The sequence below is a fragment of the Carex rostrata genome, chromosome 21, assembly GCF_964058835.1.
Source record: "Carex rostrata chromosome 21, lpCarRost1.2, whole genome shotgun sequence".
NCBI lineage: Eukaryota > Viridiplantae > Streptophyta > Magnoliopsida > Poales > Cyperaceae > Carex > Carex rostrata.
In genome coordinates this window covers 1,172,296-1,196,311 of record NC_135938.1, presented here as the reverse complement: position 1 = coordinate 1,196,311, position 24,016 = coordinate 1,172,296, and the positions used below count along the sequence as shown (strand labels likewise).

The following is a 24,016-nucleotide window of genomic DNA, read 5'->3' as shown; positions in this document are numbered from 1 at the left end:
TTTTTGAAGTTTAGAGGGAGAATATGTAATTTCAAAATTTAGAGGAGAAATATGTAATTTTGAAGTTTTTGAGGGGTATACGTGAAATCCCCCCTATTTTCTTGGTTATAATAATGTTTATATTGCTACCAAGCCTTTAAAAAAAAAAAATTTCTATTGTGGTGATTCGCCTAACTAACTGACACGTTTTGACGAAATGTTGAAAAAAAAAAAAAAGAAGATTGTGCATCGTGCTATGCATGGTATCCTACGCAATAGGAGCGGTGATATTTCTCTCTCAAAAAAAGAAAAAAAAAGAGAGCGGTGATATATATATATATTTTTTTTTTTTGAGAGAAAGAGCGGTGATATCTTACGGTAGGGAACAAACAAATGAATGGTCTCCTTATAAATATTCAATGTTTGGTGAATCCAGGGATTAATCAAAATGGAATAAGGAATCTATTTTTATGAAACAGATTATTGATTCGTAGTAGGTCAATGAATTCATATCATCTAGCTAGATAATTTATAATTTTGTTTTTTGTTTATTTTGGAGGAAATGATTAAAAATCTGATAGTTTAACTAATTATATAAAGGCAAAATATAGGAGATAAAGGTTAAAAAAGTTCCCACAGTATAGTTTATGATTCTATTCAACTTGAAGCTGAAAGAAATGATTAAAATGTCAGTGTAATTAGGTACCGGACTACCGGTACAGACAAAATAAATGGGGAGAGAGAGAGAGAGAGAGAGAGTTTTGAACAGTGTATAACTAGAAGAGGTACCAATACCATACGGTCCATACCTGAGAAATCAATAAATAAAGAGAAGGTTCACCGACCAACCCACCAACCACGCTACCTCTCCCCACGTTTCATATTTTGAGGGATGCATGTGCCTCCATTGGCCTTTCTTTTCTTCTCTTCCTCACCTCTCTACTTAGTTTATGACCGCTGGTGTACCAATTATGTTGTAAATTAATAATTTAGAGCAAGGAGCAGATATACACACGATTAAAAATTTCAGTTTTTTTTTTTTTTTTTTCTCCCTTTGGAGGAAAACAGTGGATCAATTTCACGATGGGTTACTTGAGGTCAAATGTAAGGTCAAGTCTCTATGTAAAAAAAATAAAAATAAATAAGGAATAGACGAGAGATCGGTTATTTTAAGGCAAAGAGAGAGAATCGTCATTAACCTTGTGTGCTAAAAAGAAAAAGAAAAGGAAAGGTCCTGTAAGAAAGGCCGCAGGAAACTTCCATAGAGTACAGATTACAGCATTATGCCAACCTACTATAATTGTTCAATTAATTTAATTAATTTAACGGGAACTTGACAAGTGTATCGACAAATTAGATGCTACTGTGAACAAGCATTATTATTCCCTTAGGACCTCCACATGGCCCCTTAAAACATAAGAGGAGGTATTGGGTTGCTTGCTTCCCTTCTCTATACAATTTGTGTTTATTTTTATCTCTTATTGGACCTATTGAGGGTCCCATCCCATTCCATCCCATTCCATCCCATCCAGTGGCATTAGTTCCATATCATCTGATTTTGATCGGACCGCTCCGAAGCTCACAGGACTTTTCTGGGCTTGCGGTTCGACCTCTTTCCTTTTCCTTATTTTCAATAAAAACAAAAATAAGATATAATAATCGACTTTATGCTTACTGAACCTAACATCTCTATAGGCCGTAGCAAAACAAGATTAGCAGCTAAATCAGCATAACATGGAAGGAAGCAATTAATTCACTGGACCAACTCAAGCAATGAACTTGATCATTCTCTTACATAGCGTTAGTACACCAAATTAGCTATACAACAACGGCAACTTGGTTTTATGCTAATTATTTTATTACCATTTAGCAACACTATTTCATCCTGCTTCAAAATCTCACATATCCTAGTTATATAGTCCCGCTGTTGAAACTGCTCAAAAATCAAAGTTCTAGCACATTCCTATATAAACAAACAGTACATAAAAAGGAGCAATTACAAACAAATTATCAGCTCGAGCTAAATTGCCTAAGATGATGAGTCCCAATACATGCACCGCCTCACCGGAACGGCCAACAAACTGCCCTTGTGGGGGTGAAATAGCACAATACACGCAGTTAAACATACGAGAACACCTACCATAACAACTGCTGCAAACCGGGCCCTAGCGGACCCACCAGGGTAAGCAAAAGACCAAGTGTGTCCCACTTGCGGATTGCAACACTCTCTGTGCGCAATTTCTCTTTGCAGTAGTGCAGCCCCTTCATCCTCTGTCTGTGCAGTACTAGATGAGCATTGTTCATCTTCTCTGCTGGCACCGTTCTCCTGAAATGGATTCACAGATTCCATATTTTACAAAATTAGTTCGTTGTTTTGAGTGCGTTAGCAACAGAAGGGCATTTTCTAAAGTGAACGATAAATAATTGTTTAGGCACTAAAATGCTAAACAGAATTTAGTTACAGCGATATATACAACTTGGAACTATGAATATGTTTCTAAGTTCCTCTCATTATCAGAAGCTTCAGAGCAGAGAAACCGAGAAAAGGTTGTTAGAGTCAACACTAATATATCATTGGATTATCATGCATAAATAATTGTTAGTGCTCAGTGACATTAGAGGACAATGCTATGGTAATCACTATTACACAACAAAACAAATCTCTGGCATGTAACACTACTAAGAAAAACAATACATGTCCCACAGTTCATAAAATATATGGCAATTTACCTGATCTGTGCATGCGGTTGACAATATGAAATCATCATTGGAATAGGTATATTTCGACAAGCCTGGGTCGGGCTTCAAATGGCGACTAGTTGTACATAGTAAGCACTCTTTCGCATGACTCACCAGATCAAGAAACTGTGCTACATCAGTATCATGCTTGTGTTTCTCCAAGTTAAACAACACCTCCCTGCCAAATACATTGTCCAAAGAGCACAACACTATTTCAAGAAGATTAACTAAATTGTTACCAACTAAGAACCTCAATAAGCACGTCAATCTCTGAATATTAGCTGTGTGCAGCTCATTTTTATATTCATCTAAATTAGGCTTCCTCTGTAACCACGCGATGTCTAACAGTAGTTGAGAGATGGCATTTTGTTTTGAAACAAAATACTTGCACGAGACGCTGTGAGAAAACAGGCTTGTACTAAGTGCCTTTTCTTGGATTTCTGCTAGCTCGGTACAAATCTGTTTGCTACCAAAAAGGATGGGTACAAAATTGGACAGCCCTGATGCATTCTCGACCTGCAAGAAAAGAACCAATAAATTTTGTATACATATCTAATAACAGTAGTACAAAAAGTCAGGCTTTGGTCCATTAACTTCTGCAAAAGAAACCAACTGCAAACATGGTTCCTGAACTTTAATTTGTACCAAATTTGTCCTTGAACTTTGGACAAAGAAAACAATTGATTCAAAATTTTCATTTGCACTGAACTGTTCTAGACTTTCCAACAAAAAAAAGATTGGTCTCTAAACCTTCAAAAAAGCCTAAATTAGTCCTTGAACTTTCTCAAAATAACCTAGTTTTTTTAATCGCATCAGCTGCCATAAAAGCGATGGCATCTTGCTTCTACAAGTTCCATGAGCTGCTTGTTCAAATCAAACAGTTCAAATTGCATATTTTATGCTTTACAGGGATTTTCTTTTCTTAACTGAACCATCCCACATGCAATGTGGCACACCACTCTCATCATCTCAGAAAGGACTTATTTCTATATTTGAGAAAAGGTTTCAGGATTTATATTTTAGTTTCTTTTCTGAATGTAAATGGACTGACTACATGCAGATGAAAGTTTCGTGAGCAATGCCTTTAATATTCCCAAATTCAAACGCCAACCTTTTTTTTCTGAAACTTCAAGGACCAAGTTCTTTTTTGTCACGCAAGAGAGGGGTTATGACCAGAATCTTCAAAATCAAATATCACAATGATAAGTATTGTAACCTCAATAAAAGCAGGGCCATGAACTTTGGTATCGGTTTGGGTTATACTCATCTTCAGCATTTCATGATTTGAACCGGAGAAATAATCTTCTGTATTTCCATGAGTTTGACTGTCAGTGCTCTTAACTCGGCTGCACTGATGCTCCACATATTTTCCATTAAATGACACCAGTGATCTATCATAATAAATAACAATTTGACATTGAAAATCATAGAAGATTCAGTACAGAAATTTCTTGTGCACACAAAAAGAAAAAAAAGGAGATCAATGAACTAAACTACCTAAACTTGGGTTGGTTGAGGTAACTGCCACAAACAACAAAATCGACCGGTTTCCCAACTTCAAAATACGTCGGATGCACACAATGAATCCTAGGTGCATGTACCTCCATCTTGATGTTCATCAATGAACTACCATCTGAATTCACATTGCAATGTATCTCAAGTTAACTATAGCTCCGGTTAACATTTCTAAAACATACATTCTATCTTGAACAACGCTAATAGAAGTTTAGTGTATTATCAGGTCTGTGAGCAACCATAACCAAGTATGATATTAACTGGGCATATTTATAGCAGTAAGCTTCTATAAGACCACGGGAACTCATAAATTTAGAAACAAACCTTTCAGAATTTGAATAATCGTATTGTCAAGCTGGATAAAGAATGTCCCCCTCCCAACCAACATGCTATCAGGTGCATTAACCAGGTCTTTAACAAGAGAAGCAGAATCTCTGGATAGCTGTTGAGACCGATTCAGAGGAAATAGCGAGATTGAATGATTAAAGTTTTGATTTAATATAAAAGGAGAACTTCGGAGTTATTTTATTTTCCATTTGCACAAACAATTTTTTGTTTCTTTCGAAAAAAGGCAAGAGCCCTTTTCATTTCAACATGAAACTGTAAATTACAAAGATCCTGCAACTAATCCTACATATCATCAACTACGCACAAACCAATATTAACAGTCCCTAATTTGGTAAGTTCGAGAAAAACAGAGGCAAGCTTAAATGTCTCCACCGTCCATGCCTGCATTATGCCTCCACCTTTTATTTCCTTAATGATACACAAATTAAAACTCAAAAAGAAAAGGATATAACCATTATATGTGATCTATAGCCCTTTCTTCGCATGCATGTAAAAATTTTATGTCATTCCGGCTTCATTTAGACGGGTGTCAAGAGGTTTGCAAATTTCAACTGATCGGACAATTTTTTTTATTTTTATTTTCCATGCTCTCCTATCAAAATGACTGAAATGACACCAAATTTTCGCACACATAATAATATAGAATAGATTGCATTGGACAGCTTCATTTTGTTATTTGTGCTGTGTTTTACTATTTAAAGATTTAAATAATGAAAGCATGATGGAGGCATTTGAACCCACCTCAAATATAAATTAGTGAAATTGTCTTTGTGCATCGTCATGATTTAACAAGGTATGCAAGTTTAGCCTTGGTGATGGATTGGATAGTGATGAAGATTCCAATCATTTGCCCTTATTAAAAAAATATCCTACGTACCTTATCCCACATAGACTGCGGCATTGCAATAAAGAGAGTCAGGATTGTGCATCCAGGCCGAATGTAACCCTCCAATTCAACGGGCATGCTAGATAACCATTCAAATATCTGAAGGTTTCCAAATGAAAAGGCTTTAATTTATTATCACCTAAAAATGACATGAGATTGTAAAGAATAGTTGATGTGCATACTTGGTGGCGCAACCGTCTAGGAAACTCTGCAGGGTTCCAATCATACAGCTTAAATGATATGCGCCCTGTAGGGCACTACATATTAAATAAAAATAAATGGTCGATAAGAAGTCAAATCTGGATAGCAAAGCATATAAGAAACAAAAATGTGCCAGAAGAAGAAATCAAATAGAAACCAACCCTACCGAAGATGAATACGTGCTCCTGTTATCATAAGCTAAGGAGGAATGCAAAGGTTTTGTGTTATCCAACTTTTGTTCTTCTGACACCTCAGCATTTGCAACGAAAGACGTGATACTGTTGTTCTGTTCGTTAGGCATGTTAGGTAAGGTGCAATTGGGAGAAGCAGTGCCCTCATCGGATCCTGTTGATGTTTCTTTCTCCAAGCTTTTGCTACTAACCCCTGTTTCAGAGACAACTCCATTTGAGGTCTCTGAACAGAATACAACGTACAGAGAAAAAAAGTTCAGTGAACAATTGAAAGAAGATAATTTGAAGTTCTATAACAACACAAGTGAAATTTCAAAAAAGCACTTCTCTTTAATAGGTCATTGTCCAAAAAGATCCCAACAGTAATATAATTGTACCTCCCCCTGGTTGCCCTTCGCATGTCAAATCGACCAAGAAATCTACTTGATCTTCCATTTCTTTCTCGGGGTCATTCTTAGAGTCAGGTCTCCTACGCCTTCTCTTGTTGTGTCTCTCTAGTTTTCTCCTACAACTACGCTTACCTTCATCGAAATCTGGTAGCACATGAAACCTACAGGACAAATTTATATTATTACGTAAATTCCTTCATCAGGTTTCCAGCATTCAGTTGAGAAAGGTAATAAAAAATCTCAAGTAGTCAGCAGTTAGTTGCGTCTCCCTTTTGTGGTTTCTCAACTGAACAAGTCCAGTACATGATGGAAGTTATCTTTTGTTAATCTGAGGAAGACAAATACCAAATGTCTTGGTTGATGGATTCACAAAATTATAATCTTCATCGATTTTATAAATTGAGATATATTGATATTCAATTAAACCAGATTGGCTAATCGAGAACTGCTAGATGAACTCTCTCCCTGGCTAATTGGGAGCGACATCAAAGAATCTAGAAATCACAATCAAATGAGAAAACAATTCACTTCTATCTACATAGCAAAGAGTCAAGTATGGGCATAAATTGGTCAGAATCAATATGGTTATCACCAACAGCAATGCCAATACAAATAAGTCCAGTAAATGATGGAAGTTATCTTTTGTTAATCTGAGGAAGACAAATACCAAATGTCTTGGTTGATGGATTCACAAAATTATAATCTTCATCGATTTTATAAATTGAGATATATTGATATTCAATTAAACCAGATTGGCTAATCGAGAACTGCTAGATGAACTCTCTCCCTGGCTAATTGGGAGCGACATCAAAGAATATAGAAATCACAATCAAATGAGAAAACAATTCACTTCTATCTACATAGCAAAGAGTCAAGTATGGGCATAAATTGGTCAGAATCAATATGGTTATCACCAACAGCAATGCCAATACAAATATATGGACCAGAGGTGTCTTTCATTCATTTGGTGATTTTTTTATCCCTCATTTAGTATATCCTTTTTGAAACCATAAGCTATGAAGCAACTAAACAATAGGATTGAACACAGAAACAGACTCACTTGCCACACTGCTGACAATACCGCTTCTGTTCCCCTTCGAGCACGACACAAGTCGCAGTGGCACAACGTAAACATACCCGGTGCCGGCGGTGGTACCCTTTCAGCTCCTTTATATCCGCCTCACACCCTGGCACCTGGCACCGGATCTCAACCTGAACACCTGACCCACTTTTCCTGACCCGTTTCCTCACTCCAGAAGCTATCTCTGCCGCCTCCTCCTCCTCTGCCGCCTTCGCATCCAATTCAGGACACGCGCAGGGTACCCTCCCAGCCAAATAGTTCGGACAGATCAACCTCGGATCCCTTTTCCTCACCCGACCCAATCCATCCACCGGAGATGGAGGCAGATGTGGCGCCGGAGCTTCTTCTTCGATTGGTTGAGACAGATGATCCCCGGACTGGAGGACATCAGCATCGGTGGCATTCCAGGGAAGAACCAAAGGTTCGTCAGTGAATTCTTCCGGATTTAATGGAAAATTAAGAATATTATCCCAGTCCCAGGGAGAGGCTGGATCGTCAGCGGCGGGGCAGGAAGGATCTTCCATTGGAGAAAAGTCAGAAAACCCTGATCCTAACCCTAGTAGTTGGAACTTCGGAGGTGATTGGTCGAAGCCTACAAAACAAGCGCCAATTAAGAGCCAATGATTATTTCTTATTCTAGAAGCAACAGATACTTTTGGTGGAGGTGAGGTGGTTGGCGAAGTAGTAGGAAATGAGAGAGAGAGAGAGAGAGAGACGGCGGTTGGGGTTAGCTGCTTCCCGTCAGATGATGAATTGACGAACAAAAGGAAACTAGTGTTGGTGACTTGGTGAAAGTGGGCCCCAGCATTCCAGAGAGTTTGGAGCCTACACCCGGCGTTTCTCTTGGCTGCGTGAGCCTGAAAACTGAGCAGATTTGGCGTACGTATTAAAAATCTGTTTTCCAACTATCATGTGATGTTGTATTGTCCTGTTGACTTAGGCTTGCCCGGGTATGTCTGGAAGCCAATCTGCTCATTTTCTTGAGAAAAGGAGGACCTTCCTATTCTCCAATCCGAAACGTTCAAAATCGATCAAACGGCTTCAATTATATTTTTCTTTTATATCAATATAATCTATTAAAACAAATCAGATGTAATTGAAGCCATTTGATCGATTTTGAATGGTTCGGATTGGAGAATAGGAGGGTCCTCCTTTTCAGAGTTCATTCCGGTATGTCTTACTATTAGACAAGATACGTTGTATCTAGACATTAGATTAGATATATGATGATTCTCTTATGATGTAAAACGTACATGTAGCCATATTAACAAATAAATTATTCAAATTATTCGGATTCGGTTCGACGAGATCAAAAATTTGTCATTTGGGAATAATTCAAGTTAATTCGGGAATGATTCAGAATTATCCGGATCAGAAATCTCAGTCATGCAAGGGAGCAAAAAATAAAAAAATAATTGTTCTTGGAAATATTTGGGAAAAATTCGTGAATAATTCGTAAATTTTGGAAATTTTTTTGTAAAATTTGCGAATTATTCGGCTATAATTCGGATTTCTTGTCACTATGCATGTAGCTTTTGTATCTGATGCCTATATATAGGTTGTGTATTGTAACAATGAAAGTTTAATGAAAGTAATACAAATCATTCATACTTTTGGTTTCTATATGGTATCAGACTGGGTTCTTCTCCCTCTATTCTCTCTTTTTTGAGTTCTTGCTTCCCTTTTTCAGTTATGGCTGTCCTTTCTTCTACTACTTCCCCTGCTGATTCCTCTTCGCTCACAACTCATCTGATTAAGCCAATTGTGCACATTTCCATACTGGTTTCTACCAAATTGGATTGTGACAATTTTTTGACTTGGAAGTCCCAAATTGAACCGATTGTCCTCGACTACGGCTTATCAGATCACCTCTCTAAGACTGGAGTTACTCGAGTCAATCCCCGCTCTTTTTCTTGGAACAAGCAAGATCAGCTTTTGCTCGGCTAGATTTGCTCGACAATTTCTTCCTTAATTCTTGCTCAGTACATCTCCAACAAGACGGTAGCCCATCTCTGGTCCGCTCTTCACCGTGTATATGCGGCTGTGTCTGCCGCTCGTGTGATGGATTTACGCCATTCTCTTCAATCAAGCACCTGCGATGGCCATTCCCGTTCCGATTACTACACTCACTTGCTCGGCATTGTAGATCAACTAGCGATAGCCCGCTCTCCGATTCCTAATTCGGATATGGTTAACTATATCCTAACCAGGTTGGGCCTTGAGTATAACTCTTTTGTGGTTACCTTGACGACAAAGTCTACTCCAGTTTCGTTGCCGGAGCTTCATTCTTTCTTTCTCGCCCATGAGAATATCCTCTTTACTCAGGCTCAACCATCTTCTTTCTCCTCTGATCCATAGGCGTTGTACTCGGCTCAGACAAATTACGGTAATGGAAGAAGAGGTTGCGGATCTGGGAGACACTATAATCGCTGATCCTCAAGTGGAAAAGACGAACCCGTTAACACAATAGGTCTTTTACCTACACCAGCCTTTAATCCCTCTCTGGGCCATGGAGCTAGAGGCCTAGTTCATGAAGGATGTGTGTTTTGAAATTTATATTTTAATAATAATTTATGTGTTGTTCATGATTTTATTACGAATATTATTATTCTTGTTCCTTGAGATTTATATGTTATATCTTTGGAAGTATTCAAGAAGATGCTCTTGGTCTTGAATCATAGAACTCCTAGGATGAGAAATATTTAATCACTAAATAAGTTCACAATCGTGGTAATTAAGGAGGAACATTAATTACCGAGGAAGATTGTCATGTAGATTAAAGTACATTGAAGTTCTATAAATGTTGATAAATGATTATCATTTAATTACATGAATATATAAAATGTGTATTTTATATATTGAACATGACCTAAATGAATGGAACATTATATGGATTGTGTTTTGTGTCATTAATGTTTCCATTGTGTCTGTAGAATCTTAGATATGAGATGTGTAGGTTTTTCACATGAGAAGCATATAATGTGATTGCTATTTAAATACTATCTTATGATAAGAATAAAATAGCAGTTCGTTGTGTACAACTTGTGCGGGAGAAATCTATATGTTAATATTATCATTGTCCCTCAATTTGAGTGGCCCTTGGTAAAGTGGAATTATATCGCATGCAATATAACTGATGTAGTTATAATTATAATTCACTTGAGAGACCAAGAAAACGAATATAATGCAAAAATGACACGATCATATTTTGCATATTATTCATAATATCATGTGACAAGGATAGACACAAAATTAGTGGATTGAGTAAATGATTACTATGTCGTTTGGATAACTATAATGTAATGATAGAACCTCTTATAGTCAATAATATAAAGTTTTATATTATTGTCAAGATGACATAGATCCTCTATACGGTCACACCAACTGAAAAGAAACAACAAGTATTTTACATTTCATAATGATGTATAAGATAAAATACATGTGATGAAATGCTAAAATAAAATGTCATAATATGACATGCTTAGACCATAAATAAATTTATGAAGTTATGCAAATATTATTTGGTATAATGTTTGAATACATTATAAGAATAATATAAATATTGTATAATAGAATAATATGAATAATATTATTTGTTCATAAATTAATTTATTGAACCAACCATAAGATGAGATTAAAGAGATCATGAGATGGCTAAACAAGGCTAGTGGCATTTGTGTAATTGATTCAAACCTTACACAAAGGGTTGCCCTAACCCTTGCCTATTTAAGGGGGCTCATTTGGGAGAAAAACAAGCTAATTTTCTGCCTATAACACTTGCCAAAATCAGCCCCTTTGAGCAGCCACGTTTTTCCTTTCTCTTTGCCGAAACTTTGAAGGAGGTTCTCATCTTTCATCTCTTCTTGCTAGGTGGTTGGATCTAAGCTCTAAACTTCACATCCATCTATCTAAGATGTGTGCTAGTTTGTTGTTTAGGTTCAAGGTGAACCAAGAGGTGGAGAGGTGCTTCAATCGAAGAGGTTGTTTCCAAGAGATCTAGAAGGAAAATCGACTTCCCTCTAATCAAGAGATTTGACAATCTCTTTAGGTATAAATTATTATCTCCTCTTGTATAAGAAATGAATAAATTTATTAAAATTTTATTTAGTACACATTAGGTGCTTAATGAAACTATTAAGAAGTTTCTTGTTTGCAATTGTCATATAAATAACGTCCTTTGTGTATTGAGCCAAGTGGTGATAGGAAAAATTTTAAATTCTCACCACATAGGCATACACATGAAATCCTTACAGTTCATTCAAATTCTTTTTCCAGAGGTTCTGTTCATAATTTCCAGCAACATAATTCTGGTAGAGGCTATGCATCATCTTCTCAACCTTCGGCTGATCGCCCCACATGCCAAATTTGCTTCAAATACGGTCATACCGCACTTGAGTGCTATCACCGGTTCAACCTTACTTACACCGCACAACCGCCACCTCAACTTCAATCCTTAGTCAATACCACTACTAATCTACCTCATGAGGGTTGGTTCCTTGATTCTGGGGCCACCAATCATGTCACATCTGACATAAGCAACCTCAATTCTTTCGTGCCTTACACCGGGAATGATCAACTCCAAGTTGGTAATGGTTATGTTACCTATTAGACATCTGATGACTCTAAATGAGTACTACTAACTTTTAGTATATATAAATATGTATATATAAATATATATACTTAGTTACCCTAATGCTACTCTGTCGAATTACAAGCGCATAATCCTACCGTATAGTAGTGTCGGGTGTCAATCCACAGGGATAGATCTAAGTTATTTAACAACGTTAACACTATTCTAGGTTCTTCGGGTTTATTTAGTACACGTGTATAGCAGCAGCAGCAGAGTTGCATACTGGTACTATTATTCCCACATATTACTTGGGTTCGGTTCTATGCGTATTTGAAAGGTTCTCCGACTTTAAGTCGGCTTGTGGGGGACAATTCATATTATCACATGATATAATGTAATTAAACCACTCACACCAATCTAATTAATTATATTCTCATATTACTTGCTAAGTAATAACCCTAAACCCTATTTATTACAAGTAATGAACTGATGCCATAAACCCTATTAATGATATAATGTAATTAAACCACTCACACCAATCTAATTAATTATATTCTCCTATTACTTGCTAAGTAATAACCCTAAACCCTATTTATTACAAGTAATGACCGAGGTACAATGACTTAATTCCTATTGGTATGTGGAGGACATTGGACAATCTATAAACAGAACTATGTATGCAAGGACATATTTCGATAGCATTTTAAGTATAACGAAATCTCAAATAGACATAAAAGAAAAATAAATCAAGAGAAATTAGAATTCATTACATCCATCCCTAGAGGAGAGGAGCTTAGCTACTCAAAGCCATGACAAAATAAAAGAAGTAATAAAAGAAAGACATAACCACAACCTTTACAAAAATGGAGATCTCTTCCTTGGATGACGTCTTCTTCTTCCGCCTTGGACTTCGAGCGCCTCTTCTTCTCCACAACTCCAAATATTTCACGTAATATTCTACTCTAAACTATGGACTTACACAACTAAAACATGCACATTAATTCCTATTACAAGAGGGGTTTATATAGCATATCCTAAGGGTGAGGAGTCATGGAGAACATGGAGATCATGGGTGCCAAATATAGCATAAAATGCTATATTTGGAGCGCTAAAAATAGACTTCAAAGCAAGGCAAGGCCTGCCACATCTGGAGATTCGTCCTTCTAGAAGGTTGTTGTCCCACGGCTGAGATTTAATCCAAACTAGACAGTCCACAGATCCAATCTGTGTGCCCCTGTGGCATAGGCATTTATGCTGCATGCGACATACTTGAGGCCATAGGGCTCTGTACTTAGCCAAATTTCAGTGAATTTCACCATGTTGCATGTTGTGCACTTCGTGTGAGGTGTTTGCATACTCCATGTGATGCCCTATTTTGACGTTTCCTTCAGAATTGACCTAAATATGACATTTTTGCTCTGTTTTCGGCCTAAATTCGCAACTTTCTTCAAAACTTGCCAAAATAGCTAAAAAAACACGTTTGCATTGAATAATTCGTGAAAATGGATACTTTGCATACACTTTTCCACCATTTTCTGTACTAAAGAGTAGTGATTTTCACTATATGTTTTGACGTTATCAACATCTTGGCAATTGCTCTATTCTTAGTAATAGTGGTGACTTAAAATTGACCAATGTTCTTCATGTGCCCTCTATAACTAAAAATTTAATTAGTATATCGAAATTTACTTTGGAGAACGATGTACTAATTGAATTTCATCCATTCTTTTGCATTGTGAAGGATCGTCGTACCAAGACTCCTCTACTTTAAGCCAAGCTCAATAATGGCCTTTACAATGTTAATCCCTCACCTCAAGCATTTATAGGATAGCGTGCCTCGGTCATGCTTTGGCATTCTAGGTTGGGACATCCATTTCCTAACACAACCCGTTTTGTAATAAATTTAAATAATCTTTCTTTTTCTTCAAATAAATTGCATCTATGTAGTGATTGTTGTAAGGCTAAGGCCTCTATTTTGCCTTTTAGATCTTCTACTTCTCTTGTATCTTGACCATTAGATATTGTTCATTCGGATTTATGGGGTCATTCTCCAATTATGTCATGTAATGGATTTTGTTACTATATACATTTTATTGATGAGTATTCGAGGTTCTCTTGGATTTATTTTCTTAGAATTAAAGATGAGGTAGTTCACACATTTGCTTTGTTTAAGTCTCAAGTTGAGAATTTATTTGGCACTACCATTAAGAGGCTTCAAACGGATAGTGGAACAGAGTATAAATCGATTACCAAGCGCTTTCCACATATCATCCACCAAATTTCATGCCCCTACACTCCACAACAAAATGGCTTAGCGAAACGAAAACATCGTCACATTATCGAGCTTAGTCTAGCCATTATGTCTCAAGCCTCTGTACCATCACCTTTTTGGGATCACATTTTTCAATGCGTGGTGTTTCTCATCAAATGATTACCTCCAACGACCTCTCCACATACACCTCCTTTTACCATTCTCTTCAACAAGAAACCCGACTACACCTTTCTTCGAGTTCTTGGATGCTTATGTTATCCCCTTTTATGCCCCTACAATTCTCACAAACTTCAATTTTGCTCCGTGCCGTTGTGTATTCTTGGGGTATTGTTAAAACCAAAAAGGCTATAAATGTCTTCCTATACCAACTAACGAGATCTATGTGAGCCAAAATGTTTGTTTTGACGAATCGATTTTTCCTTTTTCAAATTTGATGAGTATTTTGGGGTTATTGAATTGTGCTTGGTGTATACTCTTTTTTTGCCTTTAAGTTTATTACCTTCAATACCCAAAGAAAGGTTAATTGCAAGTGCATAACTTATCAATGCAGTACTTAGGGTGTCGAACCGCAAGGAGTACATTTAGATACTTAGCTTTAAACTTTAACAATTAATTTCAGAAAATAAAATAAAGTAAATTAAAATGGGGGGGGGGGTTGTTTAATGATCATAGACTTGGGTTTAATATCTGGAAGAAATGAGTTTTAAACAATAAATGAAAATAAAATAAAGAAAAGAAAGATTGGTTTGCTTTCAAGTTGAGGAGATCTAGGGATATTCGGTCTACAATCCCTTGATAATTCTATCCATTCAGTATTGTTTAAATTCATGTATGATTTGATGAGGTTTCTAACCTAATATATCATTAAGGGTCACTTTCGTGAATTAATAACGCGTCTAAGTAATTCGGACTTTACGGTTAGGTCATTCACCCTAGCTACCTATACCATAAGCTCTTGTTAGTCTCTCATCTCCTAAAATATTGGTACTTCACGATTAAGTCCATCATACCAATATCCGATTCGATTTGAGATGTCATAATTAGGATTTGACTTCACGGTAGGTCCTTCACCAACTCCCTAACCTTAATTTCTATAGTTCCGGCTTAGATTACAAATTGGTTAGATCCTAATCCAAACCTAAGGTATTTGCATTCATAATTTGGTATTCTTCTCTCATCCTAGCAATATTGGTTCTTTCGAATCCAATACGGGACTACATCGATTTCCAATACCAACTATGTAGTTAACACAAATTATAAATCACATAAATTAACAATCAAATCCCATAAAACAATCATAATAAAAATAAATATCTGAATAAAATAGAATTAAACAAGTTCATGCATTGACCTTGACCCCTAGAGAGAGATCCATTACAAAAATTGACAAAAATAAGAAGAAATAGAATAAAGAAATGATTACACTCTTTATCAAATTATAAACCTCAATCTTGGAAATATTTTCTCCTTCTCCTTCATAAAAAAACTTCTGGAACTCCGAGAATTGCTGCAGATTTATCGCTGTATTTTATGGAAATGGACATGCACCAAGGGGTGAGGAGAGAGATGAGAGTTGTCCTTGAATAGGAATGAACCCCCTCTTTTATAGCTAAAGACCATGCACAATTTAGAGGCTAGAATGTGAGATTAGTGGGTGTTATCTTTGGATTGTTTCCCAGACTGTCATGTCTAAATTTGATTGTTAAAACGCGTCCTTGGTGGGCCAGAAATAGAAAAACTGTCAAAACGTGTGATTTTGGCTGTCTGCAAGTCCAATGCGGATGCTCTGGGCCGCACTCGTGGTGAGTGCATTCGCACTAGGCTCGGACTTTTTTTTCTATGAAGTGCTAAGATGCTGAAAATTCATCTAAGTACTGAGTGCGTCCGCATTAGTTCCCAAATTTTGTTTTTTAGTTTCTCATATTGTAGATCTTCTCGCTAGCTTTCCGAAAAGTGGTCATATGCCCAAAACAGAGTTACGAGTCAAAAGTTATGACTGTTTTAAGTTCAGGCGTCATTTTTGCCGACTGCTAGAGTGCTACATGTTAGTTTGTAATAATCTAGAAGTCAATAATACGATAATTTATCATAAAACTTTGTTCATGAATTGGATGATTAATATCATTTTGTTGCCTTGAGTATTATTGAATTTATGGATCATTTCGAGTTCATGACTGAAATTGTGAAACTCCATAATATAGATGATATATACTCTTAATCTTAAAAGGTCACTAACCAAGGTAATTAGCAGGAACACTAATTACCGCTATAAGGTTAGTATGTGGATTAAAAGATGGTTAAGTTTTACAAACCATTTGACACGAGATGTCATTTTAATCACATAGATACATGTTCTAGGAACATGGTATTTGACAGACCCCGAATGAGACATTAAATAGAATTGTGTTCGTGTGATTAATGTTTCTCATTCAGTGTCACATTCTAAAGTATGAGGTATTTATCGTTCCCACTAAGAAATATATATGTGTGAGTGTTATCTAACACTGTCCGTAAAAAGCAGTCATAAAGGTAGCATTTCGATATATATAGCTTAGCTGAGGAAGTGATAGTCTACCAAGAATACTACTTGTCCCTCGTATCTCTATACGAGTTATAGCATCACTGGGCCCCTTGATAGAGTAAGATTATCAGCGCGCGGTATAATTACAAGAGTAATTATATTTGATAATCTGCTCAAGATCAAGAAAAGATTCAGTTAGCAAGGATGACACACATCTACCTTGAAACTGATCTGATAGCTATGAGACAGAAGAACAGACACAAGTAAATTGTTTACTGGATCGTGATATTGTACAGTACAGCATCATCTGTGTAATTGGATGGTCATGATGTGTTGCCAGACGCCACCCATGATTATAGAAGTTAAAACGGTTTTAACTCTATTTACCAACATAACACAGATCCTATTGGGTCACACCATATAGGAGTTAATCGGAGAATCTTATTTTGATTGATTATAAATTGGTTATGATCAATGATAAGATGGTTATAATTAATTATACGTGTTATAATTAAATTATAAATGTTATGTAAAAATAACAAGCAAAAACATTGGTTAATTTATAAACGTGTATGACACGTTGTATAAAAGTTAACCGGTTAATTTATAAATGTGCAGGACACATTATATAAATTATCGAAACAACAACCGCAAGAAAAATATATATAATTATTCAGAATAATTATACGAATATTATTTGTGTTCGGGCCGAGGGCATTCGAGTCTTTTCAGATTCGTCCTTATCCGCATGACATGTCATCGATCCTATCCAGATGACACGTCATCGATACCGAAACAAATAACCGAAAGAAAAATATATATATAATTGTTCAGAATAATTATACGAATATTATTTGTGTTCGGGCCGAGGGCATTCGAGTCTTTTCAGATTCGTCCTTATCCGCATGACATGTCATCGATCCTATCCAGATGACACGTCATCGATACCGAAACAAATAACCGAAAGAAAAATATATATATAATTGTTCAGAATAATTATACGAATATTATTTGTGTTCGGGCCGAGGGCATTCGGGTCTTTTCAGATTCGAGCTTATCCGCATGACACGTCATTGATCCTATCCAGATGACATGTCATCAATCCTATCCACAAGGGCAAAATGGTCATTTCACACCTATGCCACCTTGCATGTGTAGAAGCATGGAGAAGGATGTGGAAGGGTGTGGAAGGGGTATTTTGGTCATTTCACATATAAAAGGATGAGGTGTCAATGGCATATCTTGTAAATAGGCCGAACTTGGAGGGCATTTTGGTCTTTTGCAACCAAATCTAAACACTATAAATAGGGGTGGAGGGGTAGAGAGAGAAAGATATATTCACATATATACATATGCACATTCACATGTATCTTTTCGTGCAGAAACGAATCGGTATTTTCTCTCTTTCCCGGTTTCTCTCCCAAATAGTGTTTCGGTTGAGAAAAGAAAGTTATACGTAGTTGACGTATAATCTTGCGGGTTGTTGTGGAGAATATTTATGGGATTGATGAATAGTATTTTACCAAATTTCGCGGTATGTCAGTTTTGCATATTGATGAAACTGAGCAACCGAAAATTCGTGATTACGGGTTTTTGTCTTATTCCCGTGAATAGTGTTTTTGCATAATTCCGCGATTTACGGTATTTCTGGCAGAAGAAATAAACCGCTCTCCGGTTAGTCCTGGTGGATTACCGATAGAGGTATCACACGTGTGATACTCCGAGTCGATTCCTTCCCTGGTGAGGCACTACTCGCTCGGTCTGCATTCCAACTGTGATTTGGAAACAAGGTATAAATATGTTATATTAATCTATTTAATTTGTAAGTAGATTAAAGTTTTAGAAATCAATCATGGAGTAGATCTGTAAAAAGGATTAAAAGGGTCCTTGCAATGAAAGACTTCAGAAGGAACTCTGCTTTGGTCTTTCCGGCATATCCCTTTTAATTCACGGCTTGAGTTAGAAGTAAAAATTTTTGTTTTACGTTCTTTCCGCAGCTTAAGCCTAAACGAGTTTTGGTTACCGCGAAACCCCAAAAGTGGTATCCGAAAACCCAGCACTACAGTGCGTCCGCACTGGACTCAGACTTTTCTATAAAGTACTGGAAATTTGTCTAAGTACTCAGTGCATCTGCACTGGGCATTTTTTTCGTTTTTCTTTATTTTTCTTCATTTCTTAGTAAATTAAAACCAAGCAAACGCAGTAACTTGATTCTAGGTATATTTTATTCACTTTATATTCAAAATACAAGATATTGGTGTTGTTTTATGATAAAAATCAGATCAAATGTGTATATAATTTATGCCTATCAAAATTCTGCCTCTTCTGCTCAACCACCTGCTTCTCTGGATGGGTTTTCCTTTATTGCGCAACCTCCAATCATACAGCACAGTTCTCTGCCTTTTTCCTCTCTTGTGCCATCTACATCTCACAAGCCCATTTCGGCTATTCAACAACCCAATTCGGGTCCTCAAGAGTCTTCTTCTATTTCCTCTCTTTAATACATACTGGGCCCATTTCTTCTTCCCACAACAGGCCCGCTCCAGCCAATTTAATTTCGGCTATTCAACAGCCACAAGCAATTCCTTCCCATGCCGCTTCTATCTCTCATGAACCCCTTTTCCATGCCGCCAATTCTAAGTTCAAATCATGTTGACTCTATTGCTGCTCCAATCGAATCACAACACCAAGCAACCCCTATAGCACCTACTCGGCCTACTATTCCTTCCAGTCAAACCCCCACTCATTCTATGGTCATTCGTCAACAAACTCGATCTCGTCGACCCAAATAATTTTTGGATCATGTCACCTATCCCACGACTAAGCATCATCTTTCTATTTCAACCATTGATGAGCCAACCTCTTTCACTAGTGTAAACAAATCTTCCGATTGGCAAACAGCTATGGCAACCGAATTAAATGCCCTTGCTCATAACAACACGTGGATTCTAGTACCTCATCTCCCGATCAACATGTTATAGGTTGAAATGGATTTATAAAATCAAGCGCAAATCCGATGGCTCCATTGAACGTTACAAAGCGAGACTTGTTGTCAAAGATTTTAGTCAAGAAGAAGGCATTAATTATAATGAGACTTTTAGTTCGGTTGTCAAACCAACCAGGATTTGACTTGACCTCTCTCTTGCCATTTCTCACAAATGGACCTTACGCCAATTGGATGTCAACAGTGCCTTTCTTCATAGTGACCTTCAAGAACAAGTTTTCATGGCACAGCCTTCCAGATTCATTGATCCTCTTCGACCCTCTCATGTGTGTCTTTCAAAGAAAGTGCTTTATGGTCTTAAACAAGCTCCACGTGTATGGTTTCACAAACTAGCTTCCGCTATTTCCGAATTTGGTTTCAAGGCTCAATCTGATCCCTCTCTATTCATTCGCCTTTTCAAGAACTCACTTCTCCTTGTTCTTGTTTATGTGGATGACATCATAGTTACGGGTTCTCACTTCAACCAAGTTACCACACTCATAGGTGACCTTGCTTCTCGCTTTTCTCTAAAAGATCTTGGACCTCTCCATTATTTCTTAGGCATCCAAGTAACTCCCATCTCCCATGGCCTTCATCTATCACAACCCAAGTACATTCGAGACCTTCTTGTGCGCTCTAAGATGGATAGTTCAAAGCCTTGCTCCTCACTTGCATAGCCGGTCATGTACTTTCCAAGTTCGATGGCTCTCTCATGGCCGAACCACATCTATACCGTAGCATAGTTGGGGCTCTCCAATATGCAACAATTACACGACTGGACATCACCTTTGCGGTGAACAAAGCATCACAATTTATGCATGCACCAATCGATGAGCATTGGGGAGCGGTAAAATTCATCATGGCCTCCATATTCACGCTTCTTCGACCTTTGATCTTCATGCCTACTCTGATGTTGATTGGGCAGGATGTCCCGATGATAGACGTTCTATCACCAGTTTTTGTGTTTTTCTTGGGTCGAATTTACTTTCGTGGGGTTCTAAAAAGCAAAACACCGTCTCTCGATATAGCACCGAAGCAGAATATAGAAGTATGGCCATCGCATGTGTCGAGTTGATTTGGCTTCAACAACTTCTATGCGAATTAAAGTTTGCATTGATCAAGCAACCGATCCTATCGTGTGTCAATTTAGGTGCCACCTTTTTAGCATCTAATCACGTGTTCCATGCCCGCACAAAATACATAGAAATAGGTTATCACTTCGTGAGGAAACGGGTTACTTCCAAAGAATTAACAGTTCGGTTCATTTGCTCCAAATACCAACTTGCCGATCTTCTCACCAATGTCCTCTCTTCCTCTAGACTTCAATTTCTATGCTCCAAGATACGTTGTATCTAGACAGTATATTAGATATAGGATGATTATGTTATATTTCTGTTATTCTGTTATGATGTAAAACATACATGTAGCTTCTGTATCCGATGCCTATATATAGGTTGTGTATTGTAATAATGAAAGTAATACAAATTCATTCATACTCTTAGTTTCTATACTTATCGTCCTTAGTCAATAAATTTAAGTAATGCCGAGTTTAGTTTATTAAGAAAGTTTGTAAACTTATTTGTACATAGTATCAAATTAACTTTACACTTTTAATTTTTATTTGAAGTATCAAATATTTGCGATATATTTTTTTGTAATATCAAGAGATTCAATAATTGTATAGTGTGGTTTAGAAATCATTGTTGGAGAATCATAAAGATCAAACACTTATGTCTTATCTAGAGATCAAACAATTACATCTCATTTAGGGGTCAAACACTTACACTCCAAGAAAGGAGAAACAATTATCTACCTTAACCTAAGGACAGTCATATGCCAAAGAGATTCAAAACATAAATTATAAGTGCGGAACATAATACCTGATTATATGTCGTTTGTCATGAAATATCCAAAGCTTTTGTATAGCAACAACTGTCTCTGTGAGCACGAGACAAGTCTTCAATGGCAAGAAGCCCTTCTCGTCTTTATGTCATATGGCCATTGATCAAGTCTTCCAAGACAACAAGATATGACTCTTAAGAAATCATCTCCAATTTTTCTAATGAATTTCTCTTCTATTCTTTGATGGTGAAAAAAGAAGAGAAGACACACAGATCTATATTTTTCTAAAGAGAAAACCATATATTCAGTTTCTGTGTTTTTTTTGTTACCTTGTGCCTTGGGGACCAATCCTTGTATAGATTAACCTTTATGGTTATCTGCTAATTTGAAAAATGTATAATGTTCTGTTGCATCAAAAATCGTGCTGTCAGATCAAAAGTTGTGCAACCACATTGATATCCGCGTGGTTTGCACAAACCTCTATAAAGGCAGTTTTCTGACCTCTGTAAAAGTGATTTTCTGAATTGCAAATTTCAGAATCAGTCCAGCAATGATTTGAAATTTGCCTAAATTGTCCTATACATTTATAGACCATACTCTATTAAATATATAAATTGTCTAATATCTTAATTTCATATTATATCACTTTATTGTGACAATCATATATGACAATGTACAATTCATAATTATATTATATATATGCTCAACGTTCAATTATATGATCCAACAATCCTTCCACACCTAGAAGTTAGAATTAAAAAAAAAAATACAAATTCGGAATAATTTAAAAGAATTAATGGGAGCTTGAAATATCAATGGGAGATCCTTTTCCTTGTTTCCTATTACTAATATTATAGTTTAGGAGTAAAACCAGAGTGTTCTTAAATTCATCAAGCTTCTTGGTGAACTCAAGTCTAAAATCCATCGAATTGGCTTTAAATGACGAATCTGAATGATTGAAATCCGCCTACCTTGCGAGTGATGTGTTTACATGTAAACAATTTTAATTTTAAATTTATTTAGTATAGAGTCAAGCGGTCAAAAAAGATTTAAAAAATGAATGCATTAAAATTACTTTATTAACCTTCTAATTTTGACCGTTTGACTTTATACTAAATTAATTCAAATATTTAAAATTTCACATGTAGACGCATCACTTGTAAGGTATGCAAGTTTCAACGGTTCGAATTCGTCATTTGAAGCTGATTCGATGAGTTTTCACCAAGAGACTTGGTGAACTTAAGAACACCCTAGTTTTACTCATAGTTTAGTTATGAAAAAACATAATATTTCACAATAATTAGATAACACTCGGTGAAATTGTAATATATTGAATCTCTACATAATCCTAACCTATATAAAAGGAGATTTTGTATTGCCATATGACGTAATAATTTGAGCATTAGCAATAAAACTTTCATTTTTTATTTAATAGACGAGAATCATTCGTGTCAATCGTCATTGTGTTTAGCCATTTTTTTTATAAATTATTTGATCTGATGCTATTATTTAGTATCACGATGTTAGATTGTCATCATCGCACGCTGTTAAACTTGAAAACTAGCAATCTCTTAATGCAAGAAATCGAAAACAAAGATTGCTTAAGTACAAAACAATGTACTCTGAAAATTATAAAATTTATTTGGATGAATTCTTCGTGAAAAATGAATAAGATGGATAGCTTAGATTTGGTATTTTAATTTTAACTTTTAAAATATAAATGGAAAGGTAAAGTTGTAATATTTTATGACATCAAAATTTGTGGTACAAAACTAATATCTTATTATCGATATAGAATGACATATGTACAGCTAATACTTTAAAATTTGGCGTACTAAAAAAATAATGGTAAATCAAACTAGTGGAGAAATTGAAAATTGAGTTGAGATCTGTTACATTTATTTTTGTTGATATCAATTTTCAAAGGTTGTCCGGTATATTCTCTCGATAAATTAAATCCATCCAATCATGCAATCTCTTTCATGTCCCTCCGTTGAAATGAATAAAGTAAATGTATCTCTAATAACACAAATATAATAATTAATTTAAAAGATTATCTTGTTCTACTATGAATAAAGTAAATCTATCTCTAATAACACAAATATAATAATTAATTTAAAATATTATCTTGTTCTACTCGGATATGAATGCGATGCGACCTTGTGCAATGCTATTTTTTTTATTAAAATTGAAGAACAATGAACCGGGGAGGTGTTTGACTTCAAGGGAAATATTATACTTGATCATTTAGATTTTAGACCAACAATTACAATTTTAGATTGGGTGTGGGGCATACTTGATCATTTAGACCAGGTCCAGGAAGCAAAACCACACAACAGGGTTGGTGATGTTGGAGCCCGGATCACCAGCTTTCGACATAGCGAAAAGGGACGACAAAAGATGAAAGCATCAGCTGGTTGACCCCAAACAGCAAACAGCCAATGAATTCTCTATTTCTCTTGAAGTAGCGGGCATGGAGGAGACTGGTTCCACAGGAAT

The 24,016-nt window shown here is 36.3% G+C and overlaps 1 protein-coding gene across 1 annotated transcript; it reads right to left on the bottom strand.

The window, feature by feature from the left end:
• Positions 1-1,793: 1,793 nt before the first annotated feature.
• SPL7 (squamosa promoter binding protein-like 7) lies at positions 1,794-8,085 on the bottom strand. Its single transcript, XM_078322844.1, has 10 exons — positions 7,309-8,085; positions 6,237-6,409; positions 5,835-6,082; positions 5,650-5,724; positions 5,459-5,566; positions 4,558-4,675; positions 4,216-4,351; positions 3,935-4,109; positions 2,710-3,234; positions 1,794-2,305 (listed from the first exon to the last, which is right to left on the bottom strand). The coding sequence occupies exons 1-10, from the start codon at positions 7,851-7,853 to the stop codon at positions 2,009-2,011; spliced, it is 2,400 nt and encodes a 799-aa protein (XP_078178970.1). The 5' UTR covers positions 7,854-8,085; the 3' UTR covers positions 1,794-2,008.
• Between the last annotated feature and the right edge of the window lie 15,931 nt (positions 8,086-24,016).